This window comes from Dothidotthia symphoricarpi, assembly GCF_010015815.1.
Source record: "Dothidotthia symphoricarpi CBS 119687 unplaced genomic scaffold P153scaffold_22, whole genome shotgun sequence".
Lineage (NCBI taxonomy): Eukaryota > Fungi > Ascomycota > Dothideomycetes > Pleosporales > Dothidotthiaceae > Dothidotthia > Dothidotthia symphoricarpi.
Window position 1 is genome coordinate 375,646 of NW_022985029.1, and position 16,454 is coordinate 392,099.

The window sequence follows — 16,454 nt, forward strand, 5'->3', positions numbered from 1 at the left end:
CGAATGCCCTGTCTGGTCTTCACTACCAATGGATACAGCATGTCCCTCAACCCGAAACTTTCCATCCGTCGTGTGGGTAAGAATATACATCGAGGTAGTTACGGACAGACAGACAGACAGAACAAAACGGACAAATACATGCATCACCATCATGAGTCCATACTGCCGTTTGCAGCACGAATCTCTATCTGCGCGTCCCGCTCACTCTTAGGGAACACTTTCTTCAGTCCCGCCTGGAAGACGCCGACATTGTAGTCGATGAGGGCTTTTTTCTCCGCCGGGCTGTCTTCACCCATGATGCACACCAGAGCGAGATATCTATGGAACATCGTTAGCAACCCTGCACACATACATACAACCCTTACAATGACTGCTGAAATACGTACTTGTTGATCTCGCGAAGGTACAAGTACCGCGACCCCTTCTTCTCCATAGTGATCAAGCTCTCCGCCTCGTTATTTCCCGTCTCCGTCCCGTCCCCTTCATCGGGGCGGTCCCACCCGTAGATCTCACTAACGTCGATAACCACGTCGATGTAATCGGAGCAGATTTCGTAGTTGGCAATGTCCGTCGGGCTGGTGTCTGTTGCGATATAGATCTTACTCATAATGTCGAAGAGATACGCCTTCTCGATATTACACGTCATGCACAGGTTGTTCAACATGGCTTCTAGCGTGGGCAGCTGCGGGATCAGCTTCTGAATCACTTTGCTGAAGCCCTCGAAGATGGAGTGGTCGTAGATGCTCGTTTGGTGGAAGGAAATGGGCGCGTTGTCGAAGCCGTGGTCTGCGAGCTCGTCTTGCACGCGCTGGATAATGTCGCGGTATGTGTCTGCGCGGAAGTCGTCCGAGAGGCCGTCGACCTTGTGTACGAAGACCTCAATGTTGATGCTGGGGTAGTGTTCCTGCAGGTTGAGTATCGTCAGGTTGAGGCGTGCGATGGCATCGAGGTATTCGTCTTGGGCGTCGATGACCCAGATCAACGCGCCGATTTCGCTGAAGATCTTGTCCGTGTCGAAGTCGCTTTCGAAGTAATCGACATGGCCGGGGAGATCCCAGATTCCAAAGTCCATGAACGAGCTACGCGAGTTATCAGTGAGGGTATGCTTTGGCAGAGACTGAGCACATACTGCATCGAGTCTTTCTTAATTCGGTGTGTGGTCTCAATGTACAGCGTCTCGCTCGGCGGCAGCTTGTGAAAGACTACACTAGATATCGACGACTTGCCACTCCTATAATTGCAGTCAGCAATGCAATTTACACTCCAACACAACATCGCTCACCTCTTCTGACCCATGAGTAGAAGTCTCGGCTTGCCCTCTCCAGCCCTGCTATTCGGCATCCTGCCAGTATGGTATTGCGGTTGGTGCTCGACAGGCGGTTGTTCGGCATTGGGGAGGTCCTGCAAAAAGCGCTCCATGGTCAACAGAGCTCCCGGTTTCAAATTCGACGGGCTAGCCAAAGGCTGCTGATCATCTCGCAACTCTGCATCCACGCCCGGCCTACGCCGCGAAAGCTGACGGTCCATGACAACGCGTAGGAAACACAGGGTATAACGCTAAAAACAAAACCGAGACGAGAGACGAGCAGAAAACCGCGACAAGCAAATAAAAAAGCGTGTGAAACGAAATGGAGAGTACAATCTTTTCTTCACATTGATATGGTGCGCGAACAAGTGTAATGCGTGTTGTGTACCGTCCCTTCGGATCGGGCCCGCAAACCACGCTCTGTCAGGCCAGCCAAAAAATGACGTTGTTGTACAGGTGGCAGGAAAAAACCCACGAAGATAACGACTCCTGAGTAAATTTTTTGTGTGTGAAAAGATGACGAGGCAAATCAGCCCGAGCAGCTGCGTTCTACAAGAACGGACGGGGGGGAGGCGCTCCCACGCGCAAACAAAACCAGGCACACGCACACGAGAAACGGTGGTCAAGCCATGGCGACGCTGCAGGTGGGCTGTAGGGCTGAGGAAGGAGCTCGCTCGCGTCGCATACCACGCACGCACGACAAGACAAGGAAACTATCTACAGACGGCGGCGGCGCGACGGAAGGGGAGAAAAAAAAGGGGGGGGGAAGCGGGAAGGGGGAAAGCAGGGCAAGCGAAACGGAAGATAAGAAAACAAGCAAGCAAGCAAGCAAGGGGAAAGGGAAGGATGCGGGCAGCTCACCTCCATGACCAGGTCTTTTCGCGATGTAGTAATAGTCTCTGCGTTTTTCCCGCGCACTGGCCTGCGCTGCGCTGCTGCAGTAGGTAGGGAAAAGACTATGCCCTTTGGGCCGTCGCCGCCGTCGCCGCCGACGATATCACTACACCCACGACCCCGAACCCTCAACACGCAGACGCGCCAGAGCAGTAGAAAAAAATACAAAAGCCCCAGTCAGCGTCTACCCACAGGATAGATCCCCTGTGTATCCGTCCGTCTGTTTGGGCTCGAGAAAGCGAAACTCGGTGCGGAACCAACGAGAAACGCCGCAGGGATTTCCTGGCCGGAGGACGGGAGTCGCAAATCGACACACCACGACGCGAGTCGCTGGCAGTGCAGCAGCGAGCGAGCGAGTGAGCGAGGGCTGGGCTGGGGCCTGGGGGGGCTGGTAAAGCGTTGGGAAATATGTAAGAGATAGTGGCACGATTTCCTGCCTGTTCGTAAATGTTTGCGGTCGCGCGCGCGTGCATGGCTTGCATGTCGCTTAGACCCATGGATGATCTTCAGGCACCGGGGAATATGTACATGGGAGAGAAATCCGTCTGTTGTTTGGGAGTGGATATGGGATGGGTTTGTGTGTTGTTTTAATGTTAGGTTGGATTTGTTGCATTGTTGTTGGCTAGTTAGAACTTCAATTATGCTTTGATTCCTGGACTTTACGTTTGCTGCTATTTCACAAGTAGGGATATCCTCCTATATTCCAAAGATCGCCTTGGGAGCGTCAGGTCAGAGTCCACGTGTTGAATAGTCGTTCTCATTCCGCATTCCTGATCACAACACCCTCGCACGGCGTCAGGCACACATCATCAGATATGCTGAAATCGTAAAAAATGTCAATATCAGGCTTAGATGTCACTCTGAATATGGTACAGCCAAGCACTACGAAAAGTTATTCGCCATGTACGCCCCTGGCACCTTGAACAAGGGGATATTGAAATTAACAGCCAGGCGGATAGAAGGAAGAAACGCCCCCAGTCGCGATAAGAAGATACTGCACACTATGTTCTGCCTCACAAGACATCAACGAGGTATCAGCCTACTCCCTCGGACCTGCAACCTCTGCTCCAAGAGCCCCAGCAGCCAACTGACCCAATCCGCCCAGAAATGCAAGGAAAAGAGTCAGCGCAGTCGACTCGCCCGCATGAACGAGATCACCGGTAGTTGACGCTCCGTCCGTCTCCATTTCCGCCACATCACGCTTCGTCGCAGGGGAGGGCTGGTAGGTTGAGTCATTATCCGATCCGTAGTCAGCGTTGCGTCCCTGTCCACGCGTACCCCGCCTGAGACGGCTGGTCAGAGCTGACGGTAGAGGGGAAGACGCGGTAGTAGAGCTCTTATTGGACCGTCCACCTTTCCTCGGCGTAGTCTTTACAGGTGCCTCGGATTCGGATTCGTGGTTCTGGCTTGGGGTTGTGTCGTTCTCAAAAGACACATGTTTCTCATGTTTGGGGACTAAGAAGGACAGAACACTGCTTTCCAGGACATCATCGACGTCGAGGTTACGGGTAAACGTCCAAGCGAGTAGGCTGATCGTGGTGAAGAGCACATCGAGACTGGTTACGCTGACGGCTGGGTGTGCGCTGATGTGCTTCAACTTCTGGCCGGTGATACTGAGGCCAGACAGAACCCTATTTGTCCTGGAGGCGTCGTTCTTTCCAATAGCGTTCGTGAAGACGTCCCAGATATATGAAGGCTCGGGTGGAGTATTCGCGAAGATGTTGGTAGTTACCAGACGCCAGTAGAGCAGAAAGGAGGCTATTGAGAGTGCGTGATAGACCTTTGTGTACGAACGATGAGCGGATGCCTTGGTGTTGTGTTGAATCCCAAGGCGCAGGGGCACGATCTGTCGCAAGTCAGTGATGGTAGTTACTATCAAGCAAGCTTGTGCATACCTTTGGGGCATACGCGAACAGCAACGGAATGGCAAGATATCCGAGGCGTAGGAAGCGTACGTCGCCACCTTGCTTCAGGAAACCAGGAAACGCGTTGAGAGACAAAAGCGAGGTGACAATCAAGATATCGTATACTGCAGGCCTCGGCGTAAATAGTGCGTCACGCAGTGGTGCGTCGCTTTTGTGTACCGTCAAAGGCGTGTAGAGAATGGTGACGAAAAACAGACTCAGTGCGTATCCCAGACTTCCCGTGGCGCTCAAAATAACAAAAGAAGCAATGGTGGAAGAGGATAGGCTACGGCGGTGTCCTGTAGTTGTCAAGGTTAGCGATGTTACACACTCTGTGCATGACTAAATACCTTCAATGCCCATGAAGATGGCGCTCGCTATAAGTCCAACAAAGTGCTGGCTCGTGTACAAGAAGCCCTCGGGCCTCAGTACGGCGACAGTATCCAACTCGTGCGTCAAATCAATGTCTTTGATCCAATCACCTAAATGCCAGCGTCCAAGTCCCTCTTCACCAGTACCGTACCAGCCGGTCCACAAGCTGCCTGGCGTCTCGTGATTGCCCTGCTCAGCCCACTGTATATAGGAAATAGCGCGCCATATCACTGCAAACGTCGTCACTGACGCCAACGAGACGAATGCGAGAGCGGAGAAGATGGTAGCATTGCGTCGGCGCAAAGGGCTTTGCGAGCGCGTACGCGTGGACGGAGGAAGAGACTTGGCGGCTCGACGCGCAGTACGCAGCACGTTTGCGCTAAGGCCAGTAACAAGAAGCGCGTGGCCAGCAAAGAGGGCGATAGGAAGCGCGTTGGTAAGGGCGGCGGCGGCCGTGTCTACTGGCGCCATGATGGGTATGCAATATGTGGTGCGATGTTTAGCAGTAGGAATGTCTGCGCATTATGAGCGAGCAGTGATGGTGAGAGTGAGAGTGAGAGTGTGAGCTCAGCAAGGGTAAATGCCAGTTTGTTTTGTTTCATCACATTCTGGAACGCGTCTGTCTGCCCTGTCTGGTGCTGCCCCGCCCACGTCATGGCCCAAATCTACAGCTCCCATCCCTGTCACACTAGTCACTGCCGATCTTATGCACGTTGGTTTTGGCCTTTCGCGATCGCAACGCGTCTACCACTCAACATGTCATCATCCCACCATGGCGCCTATTCACTACGAAGAAGACATTGAAGATGCAAACGACAAATACCACGAGTCGTCAGATGAAGACTTCAATCCCAACGAAGCCCCCGTAGAGGACGCATCCAGCTCTTCCGACGACGAAGACGCAACCTCGAAACCCACACAGCGCAAGGCCAAGGGCAAGCGGAAGGCGCCTGTTGAAGATGAACTTGATTCCGGCGATGAGGTGACAATAGAGGCTGCAAAGAAGAGGAAGGCAAGAAAGAGGAAGAAGGGCGCCAAGGACGACGATGATGCAGACCTGCTGCTGTCAGACGAAGGCGGCGAGGGCGGATTGGTCAAGACGAGGGCGCAGAGGCGGGTCGAGTATGTCCATGTCTCTGGCATAAGATATCCGTATGACAGTCAAGTCTGACCTGTGACTAGGCAAAAGGAACGGAGACCACTCGCCAGGACAGAAGGCGCGACCGTCGATGTCGACGCGCTATGGGCACAGATGATTGCAGCGCCCGTCGCGCCTACACACTCCACCGAGCCACAAGAACCGAACGCACCGAAAGACCAAGTTGCGCATACCATCGCTGCACCAACCATCGCAGTCGACGAGGAGGAGCAAGTCACAGTCACCAAGGTCTACACATTCGCCGGGCAGAACACAACCGAGGAAAAACAAGTCCCGCGATCATCCCTCGACAAACACCTCTCTGACGGATGGAAAACCGCAGACGCTCCCACAAAGCCCAGCGACGCCGAAAAAAGCACCCACTCCAGGATCCGACGTCCTCTTCGCCGCCCCTCACGCTTCGACCCCAACCCAACAGGCTACGTCCGCGCCCTAGCCCCCGAATTTCAACTCTCATGGCCGCGAACCACACTTCCCGCATCACACGCAAATATGCCACCACCAGAAGCGGCAAAAGCCAGGGTCGAAAAGGCGCAAAAGCTCAATGTCGTCGACAAGTCACGCATGGATTGGACGGGTTTCGTGGACAAAGAGGGCATCGCCGAAGAACTGGATACACATGGCAAGACCAAGGAGGCGTACCTGGGCAGGATGGACTTTTTGGCTGGCGTGGAGGCGCGCAAGGAGGAGGAGAGGAAGAGGGTCAAGATTGCTGCTGCTGCGGCTATTTCGTGATCAGACTGTTTTTCTTTTGCATTTGGTGTTGAATTATACCCACTATTCTTGTTGTAAGCTGTTGGTGAAATCTGATACCGAGAGAGCTCGGTGCTGTTTCTATATAAATGCCTTTCGACATTTGAGCGATTATGCCCAGGACAGCTACGAGTGGCTTTATATTCAAATATCTATTCATCCTCGTCACCTGCCGTCTTCTTCACTAGAGTTGATGCTTTGGCCACCTCGTTACGTGTTTCTTCTCCACAACCTTGCAGCAACATCGTGTTATCTCACGTTGCAATAGATTCATCCCATCCACACGGCACCGACATCAAACAACTCCTTAGTCGAAGAAGTGAGATGAATCACAAAAAAACGACAGCCAATATAACACATACACATCAAGACATCCATCGAACGACCGTACACATCCGGGCAAAAGTCTGCTCCTGTCAAGCTACCATCCAACGCCTGCACAGGCAACGGAAAGCTCGCCCTCTACATTCATAAAACATAGTCTTTTTATTTAGTTACAAGACTGCAATGGCAAACAAACTAGATATTCTCTAATCTTTTGTAAATCATGCATCAAAACTCTATTTATTATGCACTCTGCTCTCCCAGTACAATGTACTGTCCAAGGACAATGTTACAGATTCTTCGCGTGGTCCTAGTTGGGTTCGTGATGTGACTTTTTCTTGTATCTTTGTGGAGGTTTGTGAGGGGATGTAGGTGTTGGGTGGCAATGCTGTTCAAGTGGAGATATGGGGGTTGGGGTGATTTTGCTGGGGCTTGAAAAGATTAGGTGAAGGGCTTGAGGGTACTGTGTTGGGGATGGGGATGGGGATGGGGATAGCAACTGGTAGTGCGTTATTTGGGAGTTGGGAAGTCAGGGACGGCGTTAGGTTGGTTTTGCGAGGAATCAATAGAAAGAAGAGGAGAGGAGAGGAGGGTGGTCGGAAAGAGCGGGGTTGGAAGGACGAGTCTTTACAGTGGAGGGGAAAAAGAATGGGGAGAAGAATGGGAAGAAGGGGATGAGGAGAACGAGTGGAATGAAGGGAATGAGGAGGATGACTGGAAGAAGGTTTGACGGATTGATGCAGTGTCAAAGTAGACCTCCCATCTTCAAGTCACCTTGCATTTACACATGAACCCAAAAGAAGACTATCCAAACCCTCTCACCTCAATCAAACCTCGTTAACACAATGCGGACAACCCCGGCCACTTGCAATGACGCAAGATAGTACGGCGAATAAAAACTCTGCGCAAATACTTTACGATGCAGTGGGAGATCGACATGCTCACCTGACTCAACTCTCGTGGCATATCCCGAGATCGTCGTTCTCCATGTACAACCCAAAACCCACTACACTCGCCCGACTAGTCCTGAGCAAGATGTAACAGCGAGCTGTCCTTACGAGCCCCTCTGATCATCTCTGTCATACTCTTCTTTTACCATGATCTGCAGCGCGAGTATGGACTATTGACGGAATAGGGAATATTTACGGCGAAGAGCGGCAGAGCTACTTGATAACCTTACGAATAAACGGATGGCTCGGATAGACAGGTAGCTGGATATCCTTTAAACAAATGGAGGGCTCAGATCGACAGTCTGGCCGTCGTGACTAGTTTATGACATGTCGGCAGCAGCCTTGCGTTGGAGGTGGAGTTTATCGATCGACGCGGTGACCTGCATGTTGGTCTGCCGTCTGGGGAGGACGTGCTAACCGTTCGTTGATGTCGTGCAGTGGTATGTCACCACCGAGATGCAGATCAAATAAACCTTGGTGGGGAGGTATTACTGAATTGATTGTTAGCCATCCTGCAATTCCGGTCTGCTGACACACGATGATTGTTTGATGGGGGGTTGGATAATTCGGTTTGTTCCATCGATGTACGACAGTGTCAACGATGGAAAGTAACATGTTTTCGAGCACCCCTAATGCATGCAAACACTGAACTTTGCTTCCAAGTCAGAGGACAATGTATCGAGTATTTGCCCACCCCTCGGATCCCGGTTGTGCACTTCCTGGCGCAACTGCCGGAACGTGGATGTCACCCGTATTCGTTCCACATCGACACAAACAAGCCACAGAGGCGCATCGATACCAGGATGACGGTAGCAACATTATGAACGTAAGTATTCGGCACAACAAACCTCGTTCGCGAGTCGAAGTGCCGTACTGACCTGTGCTCCTTGGGACAACGCCAGTTGGGAACTCAGCTCAGGTGCTAGGCCATGGAAGGTTTAACGACTCCAATCTTTCATCTAAGCGATGGCATGTCCAGCTAGTTAACACGATTCTTGTTAGCTTGGTCACCCCTCGCTAAAGTTATTCCAGAGAGCCTATGATATGGGTCGGAGAAGTTATCTGGTTAAGCGAGTACCGAATCCGAGAAACAATCCGTGGGCATGTTCTACGTCAAAGCGCACCACACTACTGTAGAATGTTGTTCGAACTGGATAGTTGGACCCTAGTTGCATGTGGCGGACTGGCTTGTCCGGTGAGTTCGTCGTTCGGTCTCCATCAACGAGCTCAACTTTGAGGAGCACCCGAAACGCGTGACAGACGGTGATCCTCAATAAACTTCTGGATGATAATGGCTCTTTGACATGTCCCCGACCTACTGCACTTGGTGAACAGGTACATTCGCGTTGGGATTTCAGAGAGCAGCCAAGACAATACAACTATTCCAGAGATAGCGGCCGGCGCTTACGCGGCCACACATAACCGACGGCACGACGCGACGGATCTGGGGTAGATACGATAATGTAGATGGGTGCAAAGTGAACGTTTCCTCGACGAGACAGCGAGAGGAAGGAAGAGGGCGCGTGCAGAACGCACAGACGCGCTAAAATTCCTCCGCTTAACCTCAATGGAGTTCGAAGACATGTCGCTCATCACTCATCTTTCTTATGGCCCTGTCTTAGCCGACTCTCCGGATCACATTTTCTTCTCTTGCATATCCTTGAGTTCTCTCATACACTCTGACTACATGATACAGTTCTGTGACACGCGAAACTCTAGTATCACGACCCGCTTTGCAGGAACCGAGCACAAGGGGATCTACAGGAGATGACTAGTGGGGAATATTGCGCCATGATCTTGGCAACGTCCTGTGAAGCAGGCATACCTAGCTGGTGGGTGGTGAGCGCTCAACTTTCCAAGTCATTACACGTAGGAGTCGTGGGTTACCGAGTCATCATCGGAACAAAACTGAGTTCCGCCGACCCACTCTCAAAATCCTTTCTGAGAGTTATGCACTATTTTGATTGACAAAGGTGAGCACGTTCTTCGGAAACTGCTTCCGAACTTTACCGGCTGCAGCGTGTCGGGAATACTAGGCATCGCCATAAACGTGGATGTCGGTCTAACTGTGCAACCTTCAAGACTACACTCGTATGTGCGACCACGGAACGCCGAACAATTCGGCGAAACCACATGCAGATCACCCGCGATCGTCTCTAGCATGCAGCACTCATTCCTACGATGTCACTCGGGAATAACCCTATGAGCTGGTCTGCTCACATTGGGTTCAACAAGCCACATGCAAACGTGTCCAGCGCCATCGAAGATGTCTGCATAGAAAACGCAACCCGCACATTTTTACCGTCCCTCCCTATCATTTTCGCGTTCGGATCTTCAGCAGCGACAAGGCCAGTATTCGTGTCATGATGTGGCATATTACCAACCAAGACAAAGATGGTCTGACTGGTGTTGCTAAGTCATGTCAACCATGGAGGCGAGTAAGTGACCTGAATAACCTGCAGGTTCATGCGGCAAACACGTGCGCTAGTCTCTTGGATCTTGCAGGCTCCACTACCGGCACTGGATCCTTCTGATAAGATCTCAGTACGCAAGGGTGTCTGCACGGACTAGAGCCGCGAATAGAGACGATTGATGAAACCCTTCTTGGCCTACTTGCCGGTACCTGAAAGTAGCAACCATGTCCGGGGTGATCCCGGACATGGTTGCTACTTTCTACGTCTGCCGTGTCTGACATTTGCTTACGGAGCTCACAGCAACATTTGAGTTTGCACATGAGCAGAACCTGGCGATCTTTCGCACACTTTGCGACTCGGTTACTGTCTACGTTAGCTTGGTACCACTGTCGGGACTGAACTTAATTCTCCTGCAGTGCGTGGACTCTCACTTGTGGCGTTGTCTTCCCGTCCATTGTGCCCGCTAAAATCGTGTGAAATGACTACGATCCACTTCCCGCTAATGGTATCACTAGCAGATGAACTTGTTCTCACAAGGGATAGATAATGCTTTAGATCCTGGCCTCTCGTCTACCTGTTCAGTTCAATGCTTCTCGACTACTCCAAAACTCCGTACAACATTCATCCCACCGGAACACCTCAATATGGCGATTATCGAGGGTCTACATTCGAGGGCGATTCAACTCTTCGTTCGAGGTGGAGGACATCCCACTCCGGAGGTTGTGAAGAGCTGGCCGCTACCGAACCATATCAATCCTGAAGAACGGGGTTGGGGTGGACCAATCGCACTTATGGTTCTCATGGGACTTACATTCGTCATATACTTCGCTCGCATGTGGGCACGACTATCAGTGGGTAGAAACGCAGGATTGGACGACGTACTGATGACCCTTGCCATGCTCCCACTGGCTGGGCTTACCATATCTGTAATACTTGGTAAGTAACATATCGCACATCAATGTTACACGACATGCTGACAACCTTTAGCTATAAGAAAATACGGGTTTCAATGGCATGTGTGGGATCAGACTGCAGAGACTAGGATCACATCACGAAAGGTACGTCTCTTACAGTTCTTCCATGACAGTTGCTGACTTTGTAGATCACAATGGCGATAGAGATGAACTACATGATATGCACAACTCTAGTCAAGGTCTCCATTCTTTGCTTCTACCGCCGCATCACTGGAGCACTCACAAACAGCTTCGTGTATTGGGTCTGGGGAGCAATCATCTTCTGCGTCGTCTACTGTGTCTTGTTCATCCTCCTTATTGCATTCAATTGCACCCCGGCAGCAGGGTTCTTCAACCTCTACAATCCCGTCTGGGTGGCACAGCACGAAGTGCATTGCCGCGACGAAGGCGCACTTGTCGTAGCCGCTACGACCATCAGTACCGTCATAGATTTTATGGTCGGCTTGCTTCCTGTCTCCCTGGTCTGGAAGATTCAAATATCCAAGCGTCAGAAGCTCGCTCTTTGTGGTATCTTTGGTGTAGGCGTGGTGTAAGTTCGGTCGGCAAGGCTTTGCTTCCACAAAGGCTAATATCATCAGGACCTGCGTTTGCGGCATCATGCGCACATATTATGCGATTAAAGTTTACTACTGTGAGTACTCACCCATGATTCTTTTCAAACACCGTGAGCTGACTTTGACGTCAAGTTTCATACGACATCACCTGGTGGGGATACCATGGCTGGGTATGGACTTCGCTTGAAGCCGATCTGGGCGTGATCTGCGCTTCTGGACCGGCGCTCAAGATGTTCTTCCTCCGCTATTTCCGCAACCCTGGTTCTAGTTATTACAATGCTAGCGGCCGCAAAACGCCCGGGATCGGATCGCAAACATACCCCAAAGGCTCGCACCTACATTCAGCACGCTCAGTAGGAAAACCACGCGTTGTTACCGGCGATTCAAACGACTCTGATGTACCTATGACTAGCATCAAAGTCAGCCAGGGCTTGGATATACTGGTCGAAGACAACTGGGACCAGAAGAGCGACTCGAGTTTGAGAAACCTCACGCTTCAACACAACGCGACTGGAAAGTGGCCTGAGGGATGTCGAACGGTTTGTGAGGCGTGGAAACCGAGTAGCCCGGATCAGTCAAGAAGCAGAAGCGAAGACACGGATCTTGAAAGTGGCCCTTGGAGCCGTTAAGATCAGCACATCATGAGCTTGGGAAGCTTGGTTTTCTCGTCCATGCTTTTGCGGTTCATGTCCCAGACATTCACATGTACACAATGTACCGCAAGCTTTTTCTTATAATGTTATACGATTGGAGGATCACTTCCGTTACATCAGCAAGGCGCATAAGGCGTTTTGGATATCTTGAGCCGCATGTATGGCATTGCCTTTTTTTGTTGGATTTTGTGGATTTGTTTTTGTGATTGGAACATATAGGAAATACCCGGACACGCTATGTAGGCAATTTTTGGAATTCGTTAGCTTTCAAACTGAACGCATACTTTTATGCTGCCATGATCTGCGCTCATCTCGACTCGATGCATATTCAATTTGTCAGCAAAGCCTTTGTCATTTCCACATTTGCGCAATGTCACTCTAATCTCGTGTTGGTTTTGCGGAGCTAAATCTCAGTGACGATGGTTTTCCAAGATTTAAAGCTCTAAGGAGTTCGAAGAGGGGAATGCGGGGAAGCTCCAGCAGCCGTTACTAGCCTCAGGTGCAACTCACACATCAACCTTTTTACGCATCTCGTTTCGAGTTTTATTCAATTGAGGCTATTGATGACCTAAAGAATATACTTCTCCTCCATACTCAGCGTCGATAAAGGGTCTCACTCCTTGCAATGCCTCAGAAGCTCAAGCTCGCATCAGCGCAAGCTCGAACCCTCTCCACGACCGCAGACACGCTCTCTGCTCTCGAAGAAACCACCAAACGGGCCGTAGCCCAAGGCATTGATATCATTCTCTTCCCAGAAGCCTACCTTGGCGGCTACCCGCGAACCTGCAGCTTCGGGGCTGCTGTTGGCGCGCGTGCGCCGGAGGGCCGCGAGCAGTTTCTCCAATACTTCCATGCGGCTGTTGATCTGGGCGACACCCCCACGGGCGCAGGACAAGCATGGGTAGACAGGAAGCTCGAACTCCCGCGCGGGAAGGAGTACAGAGGCGATGGAACTAGGGAGGAACTGGAACGCATAGCGCGAGAGACGGGCATATTCGTTGTAACCGGCCTTGTCGAACGAAGCGGAGGTACGTTGTACTGCGGCGTTGTCTTCGTTTGCCCAAGGTTCGGTATCCTGGGCAAGAGGCGGAAAGTCATGCCCACAGGCTCGGAGCGTTTGATCTGGGGCCAGGGAAGCGCGTCAACGCTGCGCGCTGTGACGACGGAGATCAAGGGCGTGAGGCTGTGCATGGGGTCTGCAATCTGCTGGGAGAACTACATGCCACTACTGAGACAGAGCTTGTATGCTCAAAACGTGAACTTGTGGTTCGCACCAACGGCAGACGCGAGGGATACCTGGGAGTCGTTGATGCGGACAGTTGGGTGTGAGGGACGCTGTTTCGTGTTGAGTGCAAACCAGTGTGTGAGGAAGAAACATCTGCCGGAGTGGATAGCGGGTGGGAAGGGATCAGAACAAGGAGAGGGTCAAAGCAGTGGCGGGGAGTATACACCCCGTGAAAGAGGTACCGGAAGAAGAAGGAGCACAATCACCGTCACGGAAGACAAGCATGAAATCTGCTGGCCCGTCATAAACGCAAAGAATGATCAAGATTCTTCCGCGTCCAACGACGACACGTCAGCCATCGATTCCTCGCCGCTGGGCTCCGAACTCCTCCTAAGCCCCAAGCAGACTCCCACGGACATGCCCACGCAGACTTCTTCAGCACCCCAAGCATCAACGAGCGAAGATGAGGAGTTTGTCTCCCGCGGGGGGTCTTGCATCGTCTCGCCACTGGGCGAAGTTCTCGCTGGGCCACTATGGGAAGAAGAAGACGAGTTGCTCGTCACTGAGGTCGATTTCGAGGACTGCGAGAGGGGACGGTTGGACTTTGATTCTGCAGGTAGTTACTCGCGTATGGATAGTTTCAGGTTGAGTGTTGAGGGGTTGAACATGGACCCGCCGCCTTTCTGAATGATCCCTGGCAAATACAAGGTATAAATTATTTGAAATAAGTTATCGTTTGGCCTGCTTGTATTCTGCAATATTGAAGAAGCCCCGGACTTCTATGACTCCACTTCAGGAGACGCCTCCACTACACTACCGAGCCAACGGCACCTTGATAACCTCCACGCCGCCGAACGTACGCTTGTCAAAGCCTGCCGTGATATCCAGCGATGCCAAAGCCGCGTATATAGCCGGAACATCGGTCTTGATGTTTATTGACAAGCGCAGTACAGGATCTGAGAGACAAAGGATGTTCCACATGCGTATGCGTGGCGAAACAACGTGGCGCCAGAGCTGTTCGCACGCTACATATAGTTTGTTCATGAGCAGCGTTCGGGCCTTGCCCTTCTTCATGTTCGCCCTGCGCAACGTTAGTTCTGTTTTTCATTTGTGGAAATCACATTACTTACGCGAAGTGGTTGCACGCCTCGAAACAACCATACGCAGAAAAGATCCTGTCTTTAGTATCGAAAACCTGGTCGTAGAAGTCGCACCTGGATTCGTAGCCCCGCCAGCCAAACAGTGTCTTCTCCAGAGGTAGGCCGTGGTCAGCTGCTACAAATACCGCACGCAGGTCGTTCAGGTAGGGTTGAGCGTAGCCACGAGCCCATTCAACGTCCAGAGTCTGCGCTTGCTTTTTTGCCTTCGACGCCTTCGGATCTGCGTTCAGTTTTGAAAGCTGAGCAATAGCATCTTGTAGTTGCTGGTCGGCCCAATGTTCCAGTACGAGAGCCGCGCGCTCACCCTTGGCTATATAAGCCCGAGCCTGGAGCTCACGGGCCGCTTTTTCAGCTGCTGTCTCTTCCGGGGGACTCAGTGCTTTGAGACGCCGGCCTTCTCGATAGTAGTTATGGGCGAGGTCCTTGATGTTCTCGATGCGGATCTCCGACTCGATTGTCACCCTGAGAAACGATTCTGGGCTGCCTACGAACTTGTAGTTCATGTTGTAGACTTCTTGTCTCATGGCTTTCCGCTTCGCCTCCCACTCGGTATTGTCCGTGTTTGGACCGACACACACGAATGGATCAAGATCGTAGATGTGTCCATGACGTAGCATCTCGAGGTCTGCGCGTCGGCGTACCATTGCGGTTGACTGCATCTTGGGTGGTCGAGAGGTGGGCCATCCGCCTTGGGCGGAGAATGGATTGTATCCTTCTCCGGCGAACTTGGCCTGACTGAGTTGCTTGTGGGGGCGAGGGGGTAGCCGTTCGGGAAGAGGCGGGGTGTTGATCTTCTCCATCTCAGTCTCGAGTACTGGGTCAAATTTGGGAGCCATGTCGAAGGGGAGGGTCGGAGTGCTAAGAGCAAGAAGAGTTGGAGTATTGAGAGCAAGAAGAGCTGGAGGAGAAGAAAACGGGAGGTGAGGCTCAATATATATGAGCTCGTGTGGGCTACGAAAAGTGGAGCCCGCTTTCACTTCTGGCTACAGGTAAAAGAGGTGAATTTCAAGTCAAGCGTACGTATTACTAGGCTCCAGCTCAACTCGCGCTCTGATCTTCCAAGATCACGTCCGTGTTCTCTCACTACTCGATTGTGTGATCATGATAAGATGTACGTGGTTACTGATAGATGTAGGGGTGGCAAGTGTGGGTGCTTGCCAGAGTCTCTTTCGATTCAAATACCAGGCTCCAGTGAGCCTCCAGTGAGCCTCCAGTGAGAGTCAGGCGAGAGTCAGGCGAGAATGAGATGTATATTACGAGTATGTGCTACCTGTCTATGGTATTGTACTAAATGTTGGTGAACATATACCGAGATCCTCACTGCCTCACACCCGATTGGTAGCAAGAAAGGCAGATGCCCTTCGATGTATCGCGGAAGTTTGGCCTGTACTTGGTGTCCTTAGAGTTGGCCTCTTCCAGAGTCTCAGTCTCGTCACAGCCGATGCAAACCACTTCTTGTTCGTACTTCCGAAGCCTGTCCAGTTGTACACCTGCTTTCTGTAGAACTGCCTTCCTCTGCTTCTGTGCTACCTTGTAGTCTTCCTCAGATAAGTCCTCGAGACCTTGGGGTCGCCCGCGAGGCTTTACCGTCTCGCCCGGCTTCACCCCCTTGGTTTTGGAGTACCGGACGCCATCCCAGTTTGCGATGGCTTGGAGTTGCGATTGCACGAAGGCCTGCATCTGAGGCTTCATAGGTGGAGGGATCGCGGGAAGAGATGGCCAATTTTGTGACCTCAGTTTGCCGATGCAGTTGTGGCATATAAGCTTGCCAGGGTACTGCGGTGGCGCTATGTGCCAGAACTAGATCTTTTC

The 16,454-nt window shown here is 51.8% G+C and overlaps 7 protein-coding genes across 7 annotated transcripts; 4 read left to right on the top strand and 3 right to left on the bottom strand.

Annotated features, from left to right (window-relative positions):
- Positions 1-149: 149 nt before the first annotated feature.
- On the bottom strand, positions 150-1,527 carry P153DRAFT_301181 (uncharacterized protein; the record flags this gene model as incomplete). The annotated part of the gene is made up of 4 exons (XM_033664369.1): positions 150-318; positions 387-1,079; positions 1,130-1,231; positions 1,283-1,527. 4 exons carry the CDS (start codon positions 1,525-1,527, stop codon positions 150-152), a joined length of 1,209 nt encoding a protein of 402 aa, XP_033519121.1.
- A 21-nt stretch (positions 1,528-1,548) lies between these two features.
- P153DRAFT_126185 (uncharacterized protein) lies at positions 1,549-2,315 on the top strand. The gene has a single exon (XM_033662013.1). The coding sequence runs from the start codon at positions 1,823-1,825 to the stop codon at positions 2,252-2,254; it is 432 nt and encodes a 143-aa protein (XP_033519122.1). The 5' UTR covers positions 1,549-1,822; the 3' UTR covers positions 2,255-2,315.
- A 581-nt stretch (positions 2,316-2,896) lies between these two features.
- P153DRAFT_426291 (uncharacterized protein) lies at positions 2,897-5,058 on the bottom strand. Its single transcript, XM_033672594.1, has 3 exons — positions 4,455-5,058; positions 4,096-4,403; positions 2,897-4,046 (listed from the first exon to the last, which is right to left on the bottom strand). Exons 1-3 carry the CDS (start codon positions 4,945-4,947, stop codon positions 3,240-3,242), a joined length of 1,608 nt encoding a protein of 535 aa, XP_033519123.1. The 5' UTR covers positions 4,948-5,058; the 3' UTR covers positions 2,897-3,239.
- A 166-nt stretch (positions 5,059-5,224) lies between these two features.
- P153DRAFT_370644 (BCNT-domain-containing protein) lies at positions 5,225-6,554 on the top strand. Its single transcript, XM_033669087.1, has 2 exons — positions 5,225-5,598; positions 5,659-6,554. Exons 1-2 carry the CDS (start codon positions 5,249-5,251, stop codon positions 6,368-6,370), a joined length of 1,062 nt encoding a protein of 353 aa, XP_033519124.1. The 5' UTR covers positions 5,225-5,248; the 3' UTR covers positions 6,371-6,554.
- Positions 6,555-10,391: 3,837 nt separating this feature from the next.
- P153DRAFT_370646 (uncharacterized protein) lies at positions 10,392-12,502 on the top strand. The gene is made up of 5 exons (XM_033669088.1): positions 10,392-11,012; positions 11,064-11,134; positions 11,179-11,579; positions 11,629-11,681; positions 11,737-12,502. Exons 1-5 carry the CDS (start codon positions 10,721-10,723, stop codon positions 12,231-12,233), a joined length of 1,314 nt encoding a protein of 437 aa, XP_033519125.1. The 5' UTR covers positions 10,392-10,720; the 3' UTR covers positions 12,234-12,502.
- Positions 12,503-12,729: 227 nt separating this feature from the next.
- Positions 12,730-14,193, top strand: P153DRAFT_370647 (carbon-nitrogen hydrolase). Its single transcript, XM_033669089.1, has one exon. The coding sequence runs from the start codon at positions 12,883-12,885 to the stop codon at positions 14,167-14,169; it is 1,287 nt and encodes a 428-aa protein (XP_033519126.1). The 5' UTR covers positions 12,730-12,882; the 3' UTR covers positions 14,170-14,193.
- Positions 14,194-14,206: 13 nt separating this feature from the next.
- P153DRAFT_434973 (uncharacterized protein) lies at positions 14,207-15,478 on the bottom strand (the record flags this gene model as incomplete). Its single annotated transcript, XM_033673119.1, has 2 exons — positions 14,207-14,563; positions 14,613-15,478. The coding sequence occupies 2 exons, from the start codon at positions 15,476-15,478 to the stop codon at positions 14,296-14,298; spliced, it is 1,134 nt and encodes a 377-aa protein (XP_033519127.1). The 3' UTR covers positions 14,207-14,295.
- Between the last annotated feature and the right edge of the window lie 976 nt (positions 15,479-16,454).